We start from the raw sequence: 20383 nt of genomic DNA on the forward strand, positions 1-20383 counted from the left end.
CTGGGCACTGTCCCTCAGCTCTTCAGCTCAAGGCTAGTGCTCTACCACTTGAGCCACAGCGCCACTTCTGGCTTTTTTCTTTTTGCTTATGTGGTGCCGAGGAATCGAACCCAGGGCCTCAGGCATGCAAGGCAAGCGCTCTATCACTGAGCTACCTTCCCAGCCCCAAGATTATTACTTTTTAATTTACTCATTAATTGCTGAGAGCAAGGTAGAAGAAAATTGAAACTGTACTGTGAAGTATGATTGTCTAGGAATATCAATTAGTTTTACTCCAATATTTGGCCAAAGATTGTATTTGAACCTGAGATCATCCAGGTTGCATATGGATGGTTTGCTTTTGAATGACTTGGTTTTGGAAAAAGGGGTATTAGTGGAGGATGGGAGAGTAAGTTCTGAATGTTTATGGCTTGTCATGAAAATTACTGGAAGAGTATGTCCTGCAAAAGATAGAAGTCCTCTATTGCACATGTGCTCCATATCGACTTCTTGGTTCTATTTGGTAGTTTGATAAGCTTAATAGCTTATCTTCTGGTGCTTTTGACCTTATGAAGTCTCTTTTAGTCCCCCTAAATCTCTGACTACTTCTCATTTTCAGAGTTTCTCTTCTTCAGTTAAAACACTTGGATTGCTGGTTGTGCTTGGTTCTTCTGCTGATCCCCTTCTCCATATGACATCATCTGTGTTCAGTTACTGTCTGAGCTAGAGTTCTTAATCTGGGGTCTCTGAGTTGTCTTCAGAAGGTTGGTGAAGCTCCTGAAAATGTTTACAGACTCTTTTTCTGGAGAGTGGATACCTTCAGTAGATCCTCAGAGTAGCCTAGAATTCTCTTTTGAGTTTCAAATCTAAATTTCTGCCTGTTTATCATTCGACTAAAATGTCTTATAGCTACTTCAAACTCCAGAGGCCTCACTCTATCATCTTTACTCTCCAACCCATTCTTTTTATAATTCCACTTAACTAAATCTCCCGGTTGGAGACCTTACACCCCACTCACCCTGTGATTCACATCAAGTTGCTTCCCAAAAGATTTTGGCTTTGCCCTTGAAATTGATTCCTTTCTAACTTGATTTATCTATAGTGCCACATGGTAGCCTCATTTCTCCTTTGAACTTTTGTAATAGACTTTTTACTCTTCTCCCTGACTAGTCCATTTTCCACTCTTTCAGTCATCTCTCCCAACACGGATCTGATGACATTTCCAAGCTAGAAGCCTACATTTGATCTCTAGTATATAAGGAATATGATTCTAGAACCTTTCATAATTTGATCTTTTTCTAGTGATCTCATTTGTCCCCATTCCTTTTTCCCACGTCTGTCCTGCTTCTGTTCTGTTCTCACCTGTTTTTCCTGACCTCCTCTTGGTGAGGTGAAAGCTCTGTAGGCTTTTCCTGGCCCTTCCAGATGGAGAAGTCCTGTCCTCTCCTGGCAGCTTGTGCCTTAGTGTAGGTTCAAGTCACTTGTTCCTTCTGCCGAACTGAATTCTCTGGGAATAAGGTTTCCATTAGCAGTAATTCTTCGCTTGTTCTTGCTCTTCAGTTCGTTTAAACAGCCTACTGTGCTTTTTATACATATCAGTTTCAGTACACTGCTCATCTGACCTTTCTACTCAAATACACTTGCCTTCCAGACAATCAATAAGGGTGGTTGTACTGCCTGTTAAGAGTTTTGCCATTCACTTCTTTTGGCACTCCCATATCCTAAGTATTATTTTAGGTGCTTTGCTTGCATTATCTCAATCTTTATAGAATTGGGTTATGTTCAGAGAAACTTTGAAAACACAGCTAATAAATGGTTTAGGTAGAAACCCACATCTATCAAGATTCAAGATCTTTCCTTTTCCCATTCAGTGCTGATTTATTTTACTATATCGGCTTCAGAAAGCTTTGCCCCTTCCCTCCCCTCCCCTCCCCTCTCCTCCCCTCCCCTCACTCCTCCCCTCTCTCCTCCCCTCACCATTTCCCCTCTCTCCTCCCCTCCCCCCTTCTTTTCCCTCCTTTCCCTTTCCCTTCCCCTTCCCCTTTTCCTTTCCCTTTCCTTTCCTTTCCTTTCCTTTCCCTTTCCCTTTCCCTTTCCCTTTCCCTTTCCCCTTCCCTTTCCCCTTCCCTTCCCCTTCCCTTCCCTTTTTTGTGCCAGTCCTGGGGCTTAAACTCAGGGCCTGTACAGTATCCTTGAGGGTTCTCCCCCCCCCCCGCCCCCCCTCCCGCCCTCAATGTTAGTGATCTACCACTTGTGGCAACAGTTCTACTTCCAGCTTTTTGGGATTAATTAGAGATTAGAATCTCACTGCACTGTCCTGCCCAGGCTGACTTCAGACCATGATTCTCAGATTTTAGCCTCCTGAGTAGCTAGGATTAGAGATGAGCCACCAGTACCCAGCTAAAGCTTTACTTTCTAAGGATTGGAAGTGTGATTCTGAATGAGCTGATCATGACGATCAAACCTTATTTATTTTTTAATATGTTCCCCCATCAAACTTCATTTAAATAAACACGAGTATCATTTTGAGTTCATATAGTTACAAAGTTTGTGATCTTAACAGTCTGGATTGGATTACTTTTTAAAAAGGAGCTTCATGGCAAGTAGTTTTTAATGTTTAAAACAGATTTAATGGCTTATTTATAAAAATTTCACATTATAGCACAATGTTGCTCAATAGAATTTTTCTAGGAGGTCAAATCCTGGAAATTTCCATCTATCTGCAAGTCTTTGAACTATGTATAGCTTGCTTGGGGTATTCAAAAGCCAAGTATATTTTATGAGAAGTGAGACATGCTTCTTCTGTGGTCTCTTGGCCTAACAGAAGCCTTTAATCATTCAGTGGAATTCCCTGAGGTAATGGAGTGCTTTATAATTGGTTTCTTTTGTTGTACTTTGGTATTGTAGGGCATACTTGCTAGACTTAGGAATGATTTATTATCATGTGAAAAATTGGTCCATTCCTAGAAAGGAAAAATGGAAAAGCCCCGCGAGAGCCTCCCATTATTGTAAAAACTTGCTGAAGGATGCATTTTGTCTAACACTCTAATTTTTTTTGTCTAGTTAAAATGACTCATGGAGAGGTTTCCACCATGCTGCTTTGTTCTATTGTCTTTGACTTCTTGTCATTATGCTTTCAGTGTTTCTCACATCTGTTCTTAAATTAAGAACATTTTCAACAGTGGTGGGAAAGTAAAGACTATACAACATTGGTGAGTTCTATAGAGGAAAGTTATCATGATCATAAAAAAATAGGTACATTCAGTTTACTATCAGAGTTATGCTGTGCTGGGGTTCTGTGTAAGCAAAAGGGTATCATTACCTTTCAATTTTTGATATAGAACTTACAACAGCAACTCTGACAGAAATACAGGCTGCATTTAGATAATAAATGTAAGTACTTTGAGTATTTAGGTAGTAAATGTAAATATCTTGAATATATTATTTCCAGAAGAAGTATATGTAACCATTGCAAGTAGTAGCTGAAAACGAGATCTGGATGGGTTCATATACAGGGAAAATGTAGAATCCACTCTTCATCTATGTGGTTGGGAAGATCATAAGAGGAGAATATGAGATTTAAAACTTGTGCTTTTAGGGCTGGGAAGGTGGCTCAGTGGTAGAGCGCTTGCCTTGCATGCCTAAGGCCCTGGGTTCGATTCCTCAGCACCACATAAAGCAAAAAGAAAAAAGCTGGAAGTGGTGCTGTGGCTCAAGTGGTAGAGCGCTAGCCTTGAGCTGAAGAGCTGAGGGACAGCGCCCAGGCCCAGAGTTCAGGCCCCATGACCGGACCCAAAAAAAAAACTTGTGCTTTTAAAATGTACTTCTGATCTTTTCAGTATTTATTGCTATGTCTGAAAGACAAGTCCCCAGGATTTGTTTGCTCCCTGGTTTAACTATACCACACTATTTAATCCCAAACCCTGACATCAGCCAAAGGACTTTCCTTTCTCTTCTTCCTAAATCCCACAGCTATTATATTGTTCTTTTTTTTCTTTCCTTTTTACCCCATTTTTCTCAGTTCTGATATAAAAGACTACAAAAGAGATTTTGTTCTCTTAACTGCCCATTGCAACCTGGTACTAAAATGGCTCAGGGCTCAGTACTTGCTAATTTCTGATGGTTGCAGCCAGTTTAGCGTAGTACTTTCCTCTGTTTGTCAGTGAAATGGAAGGTTTGAACTCGCCTCAGTCTCCTACATAAAGGCCCAACAGGAAGGTCATTTACTGTGTTCTGCCAAAGGATACATCATCATCAATGTTAAATAGGTCCCTGAACAAGATGTCTTCATCAGCCTTTAAGATTCTATATTCCTGAGCAACGAATGCTTCACATGTGTCAAGGGAATGTTAGTGGACCTCATTCTTCTTTGTTTCTTGGTGTGTCAATCTGTGCTAGATAACAAAAATACAAATCCTGTCACTGAAAGCAGTGACGCTGTGAGGTACACAAATGTGAAATGAAGAAGGTAAATAAGAACATAGCATATTTCCCTCTGTAGTCAAATAGGCTGGTAGTTTTGAACTGGCCATCTGGTATAACTGCGGTGGCTTTGAAATTAGGATCAGTGCCCAATTTTGGCAATACTTGAAGACATCTCACTATTAGTACTTCCAGCATATAAGTCTTTAAGTCAGAAACCACGAAGACAAGCCAGAAAGAGGACCCCTACATCTATTATGTGGCAGGCTGGGCCCAGAATATCCTCTGCATCCAAAACAGGAGATTAAAAATGCACACAACAAAACCAGTTATTATGAAGGTCCTCATCAGTTAGAGAAAGAGTCTGTTAAAACTACCTCAAGTAGGCAAGACACAATCCAAAAAAGGATATTTTAAAATTAAATTGAAATAAATGTTTTTTTTTTGTTGTTTTGTTTTTGTTGGTTGTGAGGCTTAAACTCAGGGCCTAGGCGCTATCCCTGAACCTTTTAGTGCTCAAGGCTAGCACTCTACCAATGGAGCTACAGCACCACCACTGGTTTTTGAGTGAAAGTCTCAAGGGGACTTTTCTGCTCCTGCTGACTTTGAACTGCAGCATGCAATTGATTTGGGCATTATTCCACGTTTTGTCTTATTTTGATGTTTATAATTATATATCATTACTTTTAAAATGGCAGTTTTATGCTAAAAACATCTGTGTTGTCTTTATTCTGGGCACACACATAGCCCAAGTGTTTGAAGTTGTATTGTGGATGGTGGATGGCAAGAACATAGAGGGTTAAGGCATAGAGGGGTGGGGGATAGAGGGTTGAGATGATCAACAGAGGAGAGCCTTGGTATGACTCAAGAAAAGCCTTAGTGGTAGAAGACATTGGATCATTTCTGATGAGGATTTGAAGAGTTGAAAAATGAAATAAAGGATATCTCATAAAAGACTGAATCACTGGTATATTTTCATTCATACCCATTTTTAAGGCTATCATATGTAGATATAATTCTATTTAGGTTTGATCCTTCATAGAAAACTTCAGAGTCAGTAGTTGAGCCTACACCCAGCCTTTTGTTTTTTCTTTTTTGAGAAAGGATCTTTCTTTATAGGCCAGGCAGCTCTTTTACTTCTTGAACCTCCTCTATTCCTCAGTGCTAAGATTATTCTTTTTTGTGGGGGGGGGGAGTCCGGTCGTGGGGTCTGAACTCTGGGCCTGGGTGCTGTCCCTCAGCTCTTCAGCTCAAGGCTAGTGCTCTACCACTTGAGCCAAAGCGCCACTTCTGGCTTTTTTTTCTTTTTGCTTATGTGGTGGTGAGGAATCACTATGCCTCAGGCATGCAAGGCAAGCGCTCTACCACTGAACTACCTTCCCAGCCCCAAGATTATTCTTTAGTAGTGATTTACCCTCTACTTTTGAATAGTTTTTGACAAATTTTCCTTATCCCTCTCAGATTCAAAGAAGTTTTTGTTGTTGTTTTATAGTATTGGGATTTGCTAGGCATGCACTCTACAATTTGAGCCATACTCTTGACTCTTTTTTTGCTTTAGTTATTTTTTAGATAGAACCTTGCATCTTTTTTTTTTTTTTACTACAATCCTCAGGAGTATGTACCACCATGCTTGGCCTTCAGCCACATTTTTGAGCTAAATTCTACTATTAATTGTAACATTTTTATCACATGGCAGTGTATTTGTAATAAAATACTTATCCTAGAAGCATGTAGGAAAAAACCTGTTAATCTCTTTAATTTTTATTAGTTTGAAGGCATGTATAAGAATGAAGCTGTAAGCCAGCAGCTTCATGTTTTGCGAAAAGAAGTAAAGCAGTTGCAAGCAGAAGCTGCCAAATCCCCATCACTTAATGTTGTAGAAGCTGCCGTGCATGCAGAAAACTTGATTACGTAAGTTTTGATGACATTTTAATATAAATAACTGTTTTGTTACTATTGATAATTATTATGCATGCTATTGTATCTTCTCTTTACCTCACATACCCAATAATTTAGTACAGAAATAAGCAAACTTTAGCCTTTGGATCAAATCTGATCTGATACCCATTTTTATAAATGAAGTTTGGTTGGAATCCATTCACCTATGTTATTTATAATGTCTGTGGCTTCTGAGCTAAAACAACAGAGGTAACTTGGTGTGTATGTGTATATATGCTGGTCCTGGAGCTTGAACTCAGGGCTTGGGTGCTTAGGTGCTGTCCCTGAGCTTTTTTTTTTTTTTGCTTAGGGCTAGTTCTCTTATCACTTGAGTCACAGCTTCACTTCCAGCTTTTTGGTGGCTAGTTGGAAATAAGAGTCTCATGGACTTTATTCAGAGCCTCCTGAGTAGCTAGGATTATACAGGCATGAGCCACTGGCACCAGGCCGGTATGTGACAGATACTTTCTATTTGCTCTGTGGTCTTTCATAGGAAAAGTTTGCAGATACCTTGAATTATGAGGTGATTCAGTGATGTGCTAAGTCACTAAGTGAAGTTCATTTACAGTTGCTTAGGGGAACTTGGGTTCTCAGGTGTAATGGTTAATTGTGCATGTGGCCGGTGTGGTTTTTTTCTTAGAGCTCCTGGCTTTAACTTCACTATCTTCTTTCTTCCCAAAGCTACCATAAATAGCTGGGGAGGGAAGAGGTTGACTCTTTTGCTTATGGGTGGCTCTACATTCTGGTATTGGCAGCTAATCCTCTCAGAAGAGTAGAAAGTAGCATTCAGTCCTTTTGTGGGTTGGGCTAAGGGGCCTGGGAAGGAGAAGCAGATCAGGTGAACCATAGACTGGGAAGGACTAAAAAAGTATGAGAATTGGAAGGGATGTGTTTATTCCTAGGCCTTATTGCATACAAAAATCTTTTTTAACTTAGTGTTTTGAATTTTAAAATGTAGAGGAATCAGGAAGTGGAAGTGTGGCTCAAGTGGTAGATTGCTAGCCATGAGTAGAAAAAGAAACGAGCACAGGGCCTTGAGTTTAAGCCCTAGAACTAGCACCAAAATAATTTAATAAATTGGTCAATAAATTATAAGACATCAGCCACGTAGGGTGGTATACACCTGATATGCCAGGAATTGGGGACTAATGCAAGGGGATTGAGAATTCAAGGCCAGTTTGGGCTACATGGCAAGACTATCTCAAAAAATAAAAAAATACATATAAAAGCAATAAAGTCAGAGTTATTGTGTTTAAATATATTATGTATGGGATGCAACTATGGATTACATAATAAACTTTAGAAGTTGTAAGAATAGTTAGTTAGAGCTGGGTGCTGGTGAATCATACCTCTAATCCTAGCTACTCAGGATTTGAAGCCAGCCCAGGCAGAAAGTCCCTGTGAACTGGAAGTGGTGCTGTGGTTCAGGTGGTAGAGTGCAGCCTTGCGCACAAAGAGGCTTAAGGACAGTGCCCAGGCCCTGAGTTCAAGCCCTACAACCAACAAAAAACAGAAAGTCATTATAGTAACAACTGTTTCTGTTCCCTTAGTAAGAAAGCATAGAAATTACTATGTGCTGAAAGTGAGTTGTTGAGTATTAGAAGATACATGAATTATCTAAAAAGTTATTTGCATGGGGCTCTGAAGATAAAAGAGTTTTTATCTGAGAAATATAGACCCCAAATACGGATTCTTTGACAGCAGTTATTTGTATCCACATTTTCCCATAGGGCTTTAGTCAATGCCTACAAGTTGCAACCTATACTTGGGCTTCAGAAAGTTGGCATTAGCCTTTTCTTCACTGTTGTGGATTATGTCAGTGATGAGACTCAGCGCCATCCTCCTACAAGACAATTCTTTACTTCATGCATTGAGATTTTGGGACAGGTAAGGTATTACCTTGTTGTTAGCCTTATCTAGATATGATGAGTTGCCTCAGTGTCTTTGTTAGATACTATTAAGAACTGGCTTCATGCTTTTCAGGTTCAGAGTTTTAGCTAATCTGATATCTAGTCTGTCATGAATACATTTTTCTAGTTTCTTACCTTATTATTTTTTAACCTTAAAATTCAAACCTATCAGCCTTATCTTTTATTATCTATGCCAAAAGTTAGCTTTATCAAGGCCTTCCTGGAAATTGCACATTTTCACTTGTATTCTAGAAGAACGTTAACCAAGTTAAACCAAGGTAAAGTTATCCCAATTATAGGTTATGAAAATTAGCTTTTTAAAGGTTTTTAAAACATTTCTCAATAAAATCTAACCTCAACCGTTTATTTTCTTGATATGTTGTGGGAATACCTTAGTAATCATAGTGGGCACAATGAAGTTTCCAGATTCAGATTACCCAAGTATCACCTGAATTGGAAATGATGAGTTATCACTTGCTTTTAGATCTCTTGATTTCCATTTAGAAAAAATTCCACCTTACTTAGTACCTGTAAAGATTGTTTGCTTAGGTAAAAAAGGGTGAGGAGAGAACTTGGTGACATTTTCCCTTCTGATTTTTTTTTGAGGTGTTTATCAGTGGCACTACATCAGAATGCAAGAAGGTACTTCAGACCATTCTGAAGAACAGAAGGCTCTGTTCCCTTTTGTCTCCTTTCTTCACTCCCAATGCTGCGCCTGCTGAGTTCATTCAGCTCTATGAGAAAGTGGTGAACTTCCTAAGTGAGGACAACAGTGATATGATTTTCATGCTGCTCACTAAGGTGAGGAGTGACTCAGTCCTGATGTAGAAGTTGCTGTTTCTGCCCACTTTCTATTTTGTGTGATCTTCGAGCAGCCTGACATTTCCATATTTTGGGTGGTTTTCCAGCATCCTGATTCCACAGCTTCTTCTTTTGGGGTAGGGTGCTGCTTGTGTACGAGTCTTATTCGATATAGAATAAATGGACAGTTTTTGAAAATACTTAAAATAGTAGTTTTAAATTTATCCTGAATTTGTGCCTAAATTCTGTTTGATAAATATCAGACTCTCATTTAGAATAAGCCCGATCCAAGCAAGTTGCTTTTGTCCTCATTATAAATAAAATATTAACTTTGTGAGACAAATCCAGTGAATTTACTTGACCAGTTGAGAATGTTAGAGTTTTCCTTATTTTGCTTTCAATTTTATTTCTTTGACATTTATAAAGCAATAAAACTGGCAATTTTTCGGGCCTAAAGACTGGATTCAATGTATAATAGGGGAAAACATGTTTTATAGTGTGGGATTCTGGAAGGTAGTACAAAAGCCCGAAATTTTATTAACTGAAGTAGATAATGGAGGCAGCTCAGAAAAATGGCTATTAAATTGAGACAGTTCTATAAAGTGGCTGCTTGGTTCTGGCATTGTAAATAGGGAAGAAGAACTGTAAAATTCCATGTCATGGAGAAGTTACTACTATGACAAGACAGGTGGAAATGTGTAGCACTTTCAGGAACAGAGTAAAATTACAAACAAACCAATAAATAAATGGTGAATAGATTTTTACATTACATATAAAATACTATGAGATGAGGAAACTGCTTCTGAGATTCCAGAATGAAGTGGGAGGGTGACATCATGGGATCAATCTGTTGGTGAACATTTATATATTATGATACTGGGGAATGAACTTGGAACTTCTTGATTGCTAGGCAGGTGTTCAACCACTTGAGCCATGCCCCTCTCCCTTTGAAAAATATGGTTTTTTTTTGTGTGTGTGTGCTAGTTCCATAGCTGGACCTCACTAGACATTGGCCTTGAACACAAAAGGTCAAGGAGCTTGGTAAGTTAATTGGAGATAATTGGAGATAAAAGTCTCTTGGACTTTCTGCCCAGGCTGGCTTGGAACTGTGATACTCAGATCTTAGCCTCCTAAATAGTTATGATTACAGATGTGCACCACCAACACTTGGCTCCTTTTTAGTTTTTTGTTTGGATAGAGTCTTTCATGTTTGCCTGGGGCCAGCTTCAGCCCACCATCCACCTACCTGTTATCTATGCCTCCCACTTAGCTAGGATTATAGGTACACACCACCATGCCTGCCTTACTGATTGAAGTAATGAATTCTACCAACTTTTTTTGCCTGGGCTGGCCTCAAACCATATTCTTCCTGATCTTTGTCTCCTGAGTAGCCATGCCCTTCTCTTTATTTGATGAAATTCTTGTATTTGTTCAAGTACTTGTATATTGATTTTGTTTGTTTATTTGATTGGCTTGGTTTATTTGATTTATTTCTTGGTGCTGGGATTAGAACTGAGAGCCTTGTACTTGATAGGGAAGCACTCTACTACTTGAGTCAGACCTCCAATTCTATATGTATGTTAGTTCCCATTTTTATAGAATAGTAATTATGAGGTAATCTTTGACTTTTAAACAAATCTATACAGATTTCTATAGCAATTAATTTTCTAGTGTAAATAAAACTTTTTTATTTCTGTTTCTTTTTAGTTCGATCTTAAACAATGGTTAAACACCACTAAACCTCCTCTGTCTGATCGTACCAGGCTTCTGGAGTCCATTCATTTGGCACTTACTGCCTGGGGCCTTGAACCAGATGAAGATATTTTGATGCCATTTAATCTTTTCTGTAAACATTGGACTTACCTTCTTCTCTACCAATTCCCTGACCAATACAGTGATGTTCTCAGATTGCTGATGCAAAGTAAGTGTCTTCATTTAATTGTATCTAACTCGATCTCAGTGAGCCAGGAGCTAGTGGCTTATAACTAACTATAGCTATGCAGGAAGCTGAGAACTGAAGATTACAGTTTGAAGCCAGTCTGGGCAGAAAGTCATAAGAGTCTTATCTCTAGCTAACCAACAAAAAGCCAGAATTGGATATGTGACTCAAGTGGTAGAGTATAACCTTGAGCAGAACAAAACAAGTGAGAAAAGAAGTCCCTGAGTTCAAGCCCCAGAACAGCAAAATACATAACTTTAGATCTCAGTAACTATTAATAACCACAGTTACCACTCTGCTAACATTATCCAGAAATGTACAAAAAAATGGAGCACAGGAGTTGAAAATCACTAGATGACTTCTTTTTAAAAATTTTTAATAAATAAATATGTGTGTTGTGTGTGTGTGTGTGTGTGTGTGTATAAATCTTGAGGAGTTACAGATACACAGGTCAGGTAAAGAGTACATTTCTTGGACAATGTTCTTCCCTCCCAGTTTTTCCCTCCCATCCCCACTCACAAAAACCTGGACTTCCTTAGGTTGACTTTGCAGCTGTCCTGAAATGGGGTGAGATGGGTGAGGATCTGCTTACTACCAACAGCACATCTAGCAAAGGAAAGGCAGGAAAGTCCCTATGAGACTCTTATCTCCAAATAACCACTCAAAAACCAGAAGTGGAGCTGTGGCTCCAAGTGGTAGATCAGTGCCTAGGACATAAGTCCAAGCCCAATAACCAACCAAAAACAAAAAGGGATAAAAAGATAAAAAAGAAAAGTGTATAGTTTGTTTAATGAACTTATACATAGTTAATTTTTATTTCACATTATCAAAAATTTCTCAAGTGTTGTGGGTTTTCTTTGAGACCTTTTAAAGAGAATGTCAAATGTAAACTACTTACATAGGCCAGAAAAAGTAATTCAGGTAAAAGCTTACTAATAACAGTGTCATCAGCTCCATGTTAGTGTTCACAGGATTTTACCCTTTGCTCTTCTCATCTTCATTCTTCTTTGGAGAACCTGTTGTTTTCCCTGGCTTCATACCATCTTCTAGGTCAGCATAATATTGCCACACCAATAGCTTGACCCTCCTACTTCCCCTATGATTGGAAGGTACTTTAGGAGGTAATAGTCTGTCTTGGGGGTGAGAAGTTTGAGAGTAGCAGGGTTGGGTCTAGAGGGGGATGCTGGCTGATGGTTTCCATGTGCTGCTTTTGGGTATTGGTTTAGGTTTTGCCCATTGTAGGAGTTGGGAGGAGACTCCTTTATAAGAGTCTAGACTCCAGGCTTGCATTCTGCCCCTGGTTTCCCTTGTCTGGACATTTGTTTTGCTCACACCTGTAGTAGCTGTTTTTCTACAGCCTGGAAAGTGACACGTTGACCATTCCCCAGTGGAATTAGGAGGGTAGGGTTCCCATCTGTTTCTAGCTCCAGGGACTTTGGTAGAGCTCACTCCTAGCTGGACTATTAGGAACAAGGCTGTTTGTTATTTTAATAGGTTTTCTTCATATATCCCTCTGAATTTGTATTGGAGTTTTATATGTGTCCTTGATTCAAATGGAACAGATTGGGAAAAGACACTGACCTGCTGCTATCTCTGTCCCTTATCTTGTTCCCTAGGCTCTGCTGAGCAGCTGCTGAGCCCTGAGTGTTGGAAAGCCACTCTGAGAGCCCTGGGCTGTTACACCCTAAATGACCAGCAGGGGGAAGCTTCTGCTGAGAGTGCTGGGCTTCAGAACTCTGGAGATGTTCTTTTGTCAGACAAACAGGTATATAGCATTTGGTCTTTTCAGTGTATATTTCTATTTCTCTTCCATTTCCTTATTGTATAGTGTGTGTGTGTGTGTGTGTGCACACGCGTGCGTATACACACGTGTATATATTTACGTATACACACATTTATATGTAAATGCACAATATACTATATACAGTATATATAATACATAATATATATAAAATACTATATATAACATACTATGTATACTATATTATGCATATATACTCTGCTGTATATATACATACTATTTTAAAGCAACTGAAAGGATGGTTTGTATGCATTATCCCTATGTTTTTCTTTTTTTTTTTTTGTTGGTCATGGGGCCTGAACTCTGGGCCTGTGTGCTGCCCCTTAGCTCTTCCGCTCAAGGCTAGCACCACTTGCGTCACAGCAGCACTTGTGGCTTTTTCTGCTTATGTGGTGCTTAGGAATCGAACCCAGGGCCTCATGCATGCAAGGCAAGCACTCTACCACTGAGTCACCTTCCCAGCCCCTATTCTTATGTTTTTCTTTATCAACCCTCTGCCATCTGCATGTCCTTTATGCCTGGATCACTTTTTTCTCCTTTCCCTAAGTCTAATTTCTTGTACATCTGGCCAGGATGAGGCCCCTGCTTTTCCTTTTTAAGCCTTCCCTCCACACTTTGTCACATCTGGTTTAATCCTGAGCTCACTGGATGGATTTGCATGTGGAATCCCACAGAGTCCTCACTTTTACCCATTTTATCTGATATAGATTCTCATTATAATTTACTTGAAGCAAGGTGAGATAGTGAGTGCTTGTAATCCTAGCATATAGGAAGGTGAGGCAAGAGGATTGAAAGTTTGAGGCTAGGAATTCTCCATCTCACAAACAAGAATTTTATTTGAAACAAAAGTTGCATTCTTTTAGAAAGATTTGAAACTCACTGGTTTATTTTATATGTTTTTGACTTTTCACAACTTTAGGAAATATCAAAGATCAATTATACTTCTGTCTTGGTGTGTGAGAATACTTTTCCAAAAGGCTCAGGGTAGAGTGCTTGCTTGGCATTCATGAGAGCCTGGATTTGACCCCTAGTACCACAAAAAGAAAAAGAGAAAAATAAAAGAAAAAGAAAAGGGGGAAAAAAAACCTTTTAAATTAGACATTCAGTAAGCAATTTCTGATTGAGCATCTCTTCTAGGTAACAGAGACGATACAATGGCTTTCAGATTTTTTTTATAAGCTTCGGTTATCCAAGTTGGACTTTAAAAGCTTTGGTTTATTCTCAAAATGGAGTCCTTACATGACTGATGTGAAGATGCTTTTAGGCTATCTTGTACAAAGACTGATTGACTCAGAAGTGGCTTCATTGGCCCATGACCCATCTTCCAGCAGCATAGCAGGTAACCAACAGGCTTCTAGTATAGCAGGGACTAAGTCATTTATTTCTCCCTTCCACTAGAAGAGATTAGAGCACACACATTAGGAAATTATATCCAGTACCAAGGAGAGCCTATGATATCATACCTGTACTTGTTACCCAGTGAGCATAGAAAGCTTGCTGGGGGAGAAGGGGAGGGGAGCGGGGCCGGGGGGGGGGGAAGAATGCTTGCTATAGCTCACTGCTATCCTTAGGTAAGTGGGGTGCAAAGAGAGAATGCCTCCTTGAATATGCAGCATTTACCTTGGAAAATATGTTATATGAATACCCATTATGTTGTGTTGCAGTGAATATTGTCCAACTCAAAGAAATTTATTGCGGAAAATAGGAACACAAGCCTCCTTAGTTGCACTAAGCATGATATTAGATATCACCTATTAGTATAAAATGATGAGAAGTCAGTTTTCTATAAAATATTACCAATGACATTGACAAAGGATGAACTCATTTTCTGTCTCAAAAACTTTTGCTATTTCAGTGCTGAGATCTTTACATTCAGTAATCATCCAACTCTTTAAGCCATGGATCTTGGTTTTAGAGAGCAATGAAAGGTAAATAGTTTTTCGGATATTTCAATTTCTTTGAAATTTATTTGCTTAACGTTTTAGTGTTTGGCAAAGGTGGTATTGAGTTTACAGATTTAATTTTTATTTCAGAACTATATTTAAATTTAGAAAATACTTTCTTACAAAAATCTAAAGCATTTTCTATTCATGGAATATTTTTGTTCAGTTTTATTTTCTAAGACAGAGTCTCACCATGGTGCCCAGACTTGAATTCACAACCTTCCTGACAGCTCTCATGTGCTGGGATTACAGATATATTCCACCATGCCTGGCTTACTTATGTAATTACTAGTTTGGACAATTAGAGATTATGTCTGGATAGTAATGTTCGTACAAAATTGGACACTCGTTTTTTGTTTTCCCCAATGAAGTTGTATGCATTTTTATTTGATCTCCTTAGGTTTCTCTTTGGTTTTGATAATGTGATAGTACAAAATATGTATCCCATTGCTTTTCTAGTGGCTTATTGGAGATAAGAATCTCACAGACTTTCCTGCCTGAGGTTGGCTTCCAATTGTGATCCTTAGATCTCAGCCTCCTGAGTAGCTAGGATTACAGGTGTGAGCCACCAGTGCCCAGCTTTTTATTGTTATTAAAAAGGTGATAAATACAAAGGGGTTACACTTATATAAGTTGGGTAAAGTGTACATTTCATTTTGAACAATGTCACCCTTTTCTTCTCTCTCTCTCTTTTTTTTTTGGGTCCGGTCGTGGGGCCTGAACTCTGGGCCTGGGCACTGTCCCTCAGCTCTTCAGCTCAAGGCTAGCGCTCTACTACTTGAGCCACAGCGCCACTTCCGGCTTTTTTCTTTTTGCTTATGTGGTGCTGAGGAATCGAACCCAGGGCCTCAGGCATGCAAGGCAAGCGCTCTACCACTGAGCCACCTTCCCAGCCCTTCTCTCTCTTTCTTTAGGTATTTTTCCCTAAGGTATTGAAATATAACTAAGATATTGTATATAAAGAATAAGGTTTTATAGATAGCACACTTCTGAATCTTAATTGCACTAAAATACAGGGAATAAATGGGAGGAAGTAAAATTACATGGTAGATGTTACATGTTACAGAATTTACAGCCTTTAAAATAGTCTAGATGTGTGTTAGGCTGTATAATTCAAGGCTTTCTAGGAGTTGAGCCAGTCTTGAACTCTGGAAAAGATAGTCATTTAATCCTGGGTACTTTATTCTAAGCACACTAAGCACGTGTTTTTATTTCTAAAGCAGCCAGCAGCGACATTACCCCTGGCTGGAGAGTGATGCTGTGGTGGCCTCCCACATTGTGCAGCTCTTCACTGACTGTGTTTACTCACTGCATGAGAATTTTAAAGGTAGGAAGATGTCATGTGATAACTGTGATTAGTGTGCCCAAGTCAGTTATTCATTCATTTTTGTATCTTTAAGTACCAATTAAGTCTTTGTCCAGGATAGCCTGGAACTACAGTCATCCCAATCTCTGCTTCTTAAATAGCTGGGAAGGATGACCACAATACTTGGCTCAAAATCTCTTATCTTGTGAGGCTGCACTGAGTCCATTACAGTAAAAAAATAAAAAAATTTTAAAAAATAAATCCATATATTTTTGAAAACCTTCTTTCGTGACATACTGGCGTTTTTTGAGGAACCTTTCTATTGTTTTCTGTGGTTGTACTAACTTACACTCTCACCAGTAAGAGTTCCCTTTTCTCTGCATCCTCTCCAGCACTTACTTGTCTTGTCTCTTTTTAATAAATAAAAGCTGTGAAGTGATGTTTCATATGGTTTTGATGTGCATTTCTCTTATGAGTGATGCTGAGCATTTTTATGTGCCTGTTGACCATTCACATGTGTTTGATAAATGTTTGAACCTTTCCTTTTGAGGAATACTGTGTTCCTTCAAGGTATGAATGAATGAGGGAGACTCACTGAGGGAGACGGAATACAAGGGAGGGCAGCAGACTGTGGCATTGCCATTTCTAGGCACCATCCACTTACCCCAGCACCAAATAAGTAAAATACCAATCTTTATTATTAATCTGCCAGTCATCTACTCTTTTGCACATAATCTTTTGACATTGAGTAAATTTTGAAAACTTCAATGTTAGATTCTTAGCTGGAATTTGTGTTTTCTGTAGCTTTGTTTTCAAGATAAACCACAAGTCTCCAGCTGTATTTTCTTCTTTATTTCTAGATAGGCTGTTGCCAGGTGAGGAAGGAGCCCTTCGCTTACATTTGATGCATTATTGTGAAGTGTGTACAGCACCCAAAATGCCGGAGTTCATTCTGTACGCTTTCCATCGTGCATATAAGAAACTCCCGTGGAAGGACCTGCACCCCGATCAGATGCTTATGGAGGCCTTCTTCAAAGTGAGCCCTTCTCCTCCACGTCACAGCCTAGAGAGCTCTGCAGCTAGGATGCCACCTGTTCACTGGTAGCCATGTGTGAGCAGCATGGGTCACGTGCCAGTGTGCTGTGCACACTCTGTCACCCCACTAGGATTTGAGGAAAATGTTTCATTGTCTGTGTTCATGGGTAACTGGGAGATTTCTATAGCCCAGAAGAAGGTTTGTTTTTTAGTATCTCAGTCATCCTGTAGACTTTACAATAATATGGCGTGAGTACCTAGCTTAATGACTGTCTTGTAAAGCATTTGCTAGTGTTCTTGTCTATGTAGGCATTTTTCTAGGATACTGTTGTTAGAATTATTTGTTCTATGAAAGCAAAATGTAAATTGGCACTCAAGCAATTAGTCTCTTTGAACAGTTATGTAAGTAAATGATTAGATGGTAGAAGACAAAATGCATTGGAACAACTGATGATGCATCATAATTATGAAAGACATGAAATGACCTGAAAACAGTGCCAGAAAATGTGTGTGAGCTGGGGGGAAGGCAAGAGTTACACAGAGTGACACGGCATTAACTTACATCCAAGCAGGGGCCATGATTTTTCTCCTTTTCTGCCTTATAAAACCCTTTATACTCTTTGCTTAGGTTTTTATAATTGTTTCTATTGACTTGTTCATTAGTCATCAGTTCATGTTAACTCTTAATATCACATTTATTATTGAGACAACTTAAGTGCTTTCATGATACAGATCTACAGTTATTTATGATGATTAGTAAAATGTACTAAGCCTTTCTGTGCTTTTAATGAAGCCCCACCCAGGGCTGCTCTTGGCAGCCTCTCCGCTGTAGCTGAGCTCCAAGGAAGCTAAGGGCAATGTTTTAGAGAAGTATCTGATTTCAGAATGAGTCTATATCTAGGCTTAGTAGTTAGGACAGGTACTAAAATAAATCACTACTTTCTACATATGAGAAAAAATTGGTTTAAAAAGCTGTAAGACAAGCAAGGCACTGTTGATTAGCATTCATTATCCTAACGGCTCATGTTGATTCACACTCATTATCCTAACTACTTAAGAGGCTAAAATCCAGAGGATGAGGATATGAGGCCAGCCCAGGCAGAAAAGTCTGTGAGATTCCCCCTCTAAAATAACCAGCAAAAAACAGAAAGCAAGCAAACCAAGAGCATGAATCCCTGAGAAATCCTGCTATCAGTCAGCACAAAAACCAGAACTGTAAAGCAACATTTTCACTAAGTAAGAGGGCTATCCTCACTAAAACTAGTTAAATAGTTTCAGAATGGCTTGGCAAGGGATGATATAGACTGTATCTTTAAGGGTTTAATGATAACTTATAGCTGCCTAGTAGCTGGGAATTTAATTTTTTCGTGTTTGTTGACATAAAAAAATTTGTAATGTGAGGTAAGGATAGGAAATAGATTATAAAAGACAAAGAATCATTTTCTAAGCGGGAAGTGATTTAGTAGTTGGCATAACATAATACAGTAATGGCAAGAAGTAAATCATCACCAAAATCTATAAGTTGTAGATTTCTTTCTGCTTTCTGTGTGTATGTGTGTGTGTGCGTGTGCGTGTGTGTGTGTGTGTGTGTGTGTGCGTATGTGTGTATGTGTGTGCGTGTGTGTGTGTGTGTGTGTGTGCATGTGTGCATGCCAGTTCTGGAGCTTGAACTTGGGGCCTGGGCACTGCCTTTTTGCTCATGGCTGCCTGCTCTACCACTTGACCACAGCTCCACTTCCAGCTTTCTGGTAGTTAATTGGAGATAAGAGTCTCACAGGGACTTTTCTGCCTAGGCTAGCTTCGAACTACAGTCCTCAGATCTCAGCCTCCTGAGTAGCTATGATTACAGGCTTGAGCCATCACTGACTAGTTGATAGTCATAGATTTCTACGTAGAGTTTTGAATCTTCATTTTACAAGTAAAGATTTACTCCTGAACCATTAAAAAAAGATTATAAATCCATTATGTAGTAACCAAAAATGATAAAGATTAATCATGTGGAAGCTGGGTGCCGGTGGCTTATGCCTATAATTGTAGCTACTCAGGAGGCTGATATCTGAGGATTACAGGTCAAAGCCAGCCTGGACAGAAAAGTCCCTGTGAGACTCTTATTTCCAATTAACCACTCAAACAAGACAAAACACAAAAAACCAGAAGTGGCACTATGGCTTAAGTGGTAGAGTGCTATCATTGATCACAAAGAGGCTCAGAGACAACACCAAACCCTGAGTTGAAGCCCCACAACCAACCCCCCCAAAAGATTAATAATGAGGAGACATTTTTATAAGATAGCACATTTTAAAAAATGGTCTAAGTATTATATATACTAGTATAATGATTCTCAACACAGCTATAAACCTGGGAATATGTGAGAAATATTCCTTCTTGTTCCCAACTCGTAACTGGAAAAGTTAATACTTTTGGGCTGTGCCTAGCAATGTTTTAATGGTCCTCTGAGTGATTCTGATATACATGAAATTATATATATACTGAGTAATAGAGCTCAACTTTTCTCACCACATTCCTGCAGCTCCTGTGACTCACTGTGGTAGGGAACCCTCATCTGGCTTGGGGTGAAGGAAGTTCATTCCTCTCCTATTTAGTATTTGTATAGAATAATTGGAGAACAGACAATGAAATACGAGCAGGCAAGCTTAAAAAGGCACACATACACACTGAGAATGGAAGGAAAGTTACAACAAATGTTAAATCTGTATCATCTCTGAAAGGTAGAATTATGTATGAAAACTTAAAATCTGTGAGAAGGTATTTTTAAAATAAAATTTGTGAAATATGATTTATACATGTTTTTAAGGAAAAGCAGGTAGAATAAAGCAAATGTTGGTTTTCATTCTTTTCCTTTTAGGTGGAAAGAGGAAGCCCCAAGAGTTGTTTCTTGTTTTTGGGCTCTGTACTGTGTGAAGTCAATTGGGTTAGTGTGCTGTCAGATGCCTGGAACCCTAGTCCACACCCTGAAACTCGGAGCATGATTGTTTGCCTCCTTTTCATGATGATTTTGCTGGCAAAGGAAGTTCAACTGGTAGATCAAACAGTAAGTTTAGGGAGCTTATGATTTGACCAACTCCTTAGTTTCTTCATTCGTATTTGATTGTGGTTTTCATTTGTTTTCCTCCATGCTACTATCGACATGGATAGATGCTTTGCATATGAGATGTGCCTTTAACTAGATGTTTTTCTTCATGGGTAGCCACTTGTCTAGTGCTAAATTTTTTTTGGAGGGGGGGTCCAGTCGTGGGGCTTGTACTCTGGGCCTGGTCGCTGTCCCTCAGCTCTTCAGCTCAAGGCTAG

The 20383-nt window shown here is 39.2% G+C and overlaps 1 protein-coding gene across 1 annotated transcript in view; it reads left to right on the forward strand.

Annotated features, from left to right (window-relative positions):
* Epg5 (ectopic P-granules autophagy protein 5 homolog (C. elegans)) overlaps positions 1–20383 on the forward strand; it is a 105409-nt gene that overhangs the window by 71961 nt on the left and 13065 nt on the right. The window contains exons 28-37 of the mRNA XM_013014901.1: positions 6170–6312; positions 8070–8226; positions 8856–9050; positions 10758–10971; positions 12606–12754; positions 13928–14129; positions 14646–14718; positions 15954–16060; positions 16900–17075; positions 19941–20126. Coding sequence (XP_012870355.1) covers positions 6170–6312; positions 8070–8226; positions 8856–9050; positions 10758–10971; positions 12606–12754; positions 13928–14129; positions 14646–14718; positions 15954–16060; positions 16900–17075; positions 19941–20126 — 1602 coding nt within the window. The remainder of the gene's footprint in view (positions 1–6169; positions 6313–8069; positions 8227–8855; positions 9051–10757; positions 10972–12605; positions 12755–13927; positions 14130–14645; positions 14719–15953; positions 16061–16899; positions 17076–19940; positions 20127–20383) is intronic.

The sequence above is a fragment of the Dipodomys ordii genome, unplaced genomic scaffold, assembly GCF_000151885.1.
Source record: "Dipodomys ordii isolate 6190 unplaced genomic scaffold, Dord_2.0 Scaffold25, whole genome shotgun sequence".
Taxonomy (NCBI): domain Eukaryota; kingdom Metazoa; phylum Chordata; class Mammalia; order Rodentia; family Heteromyidae; genus Dipodomys; species Dipodomys ordii.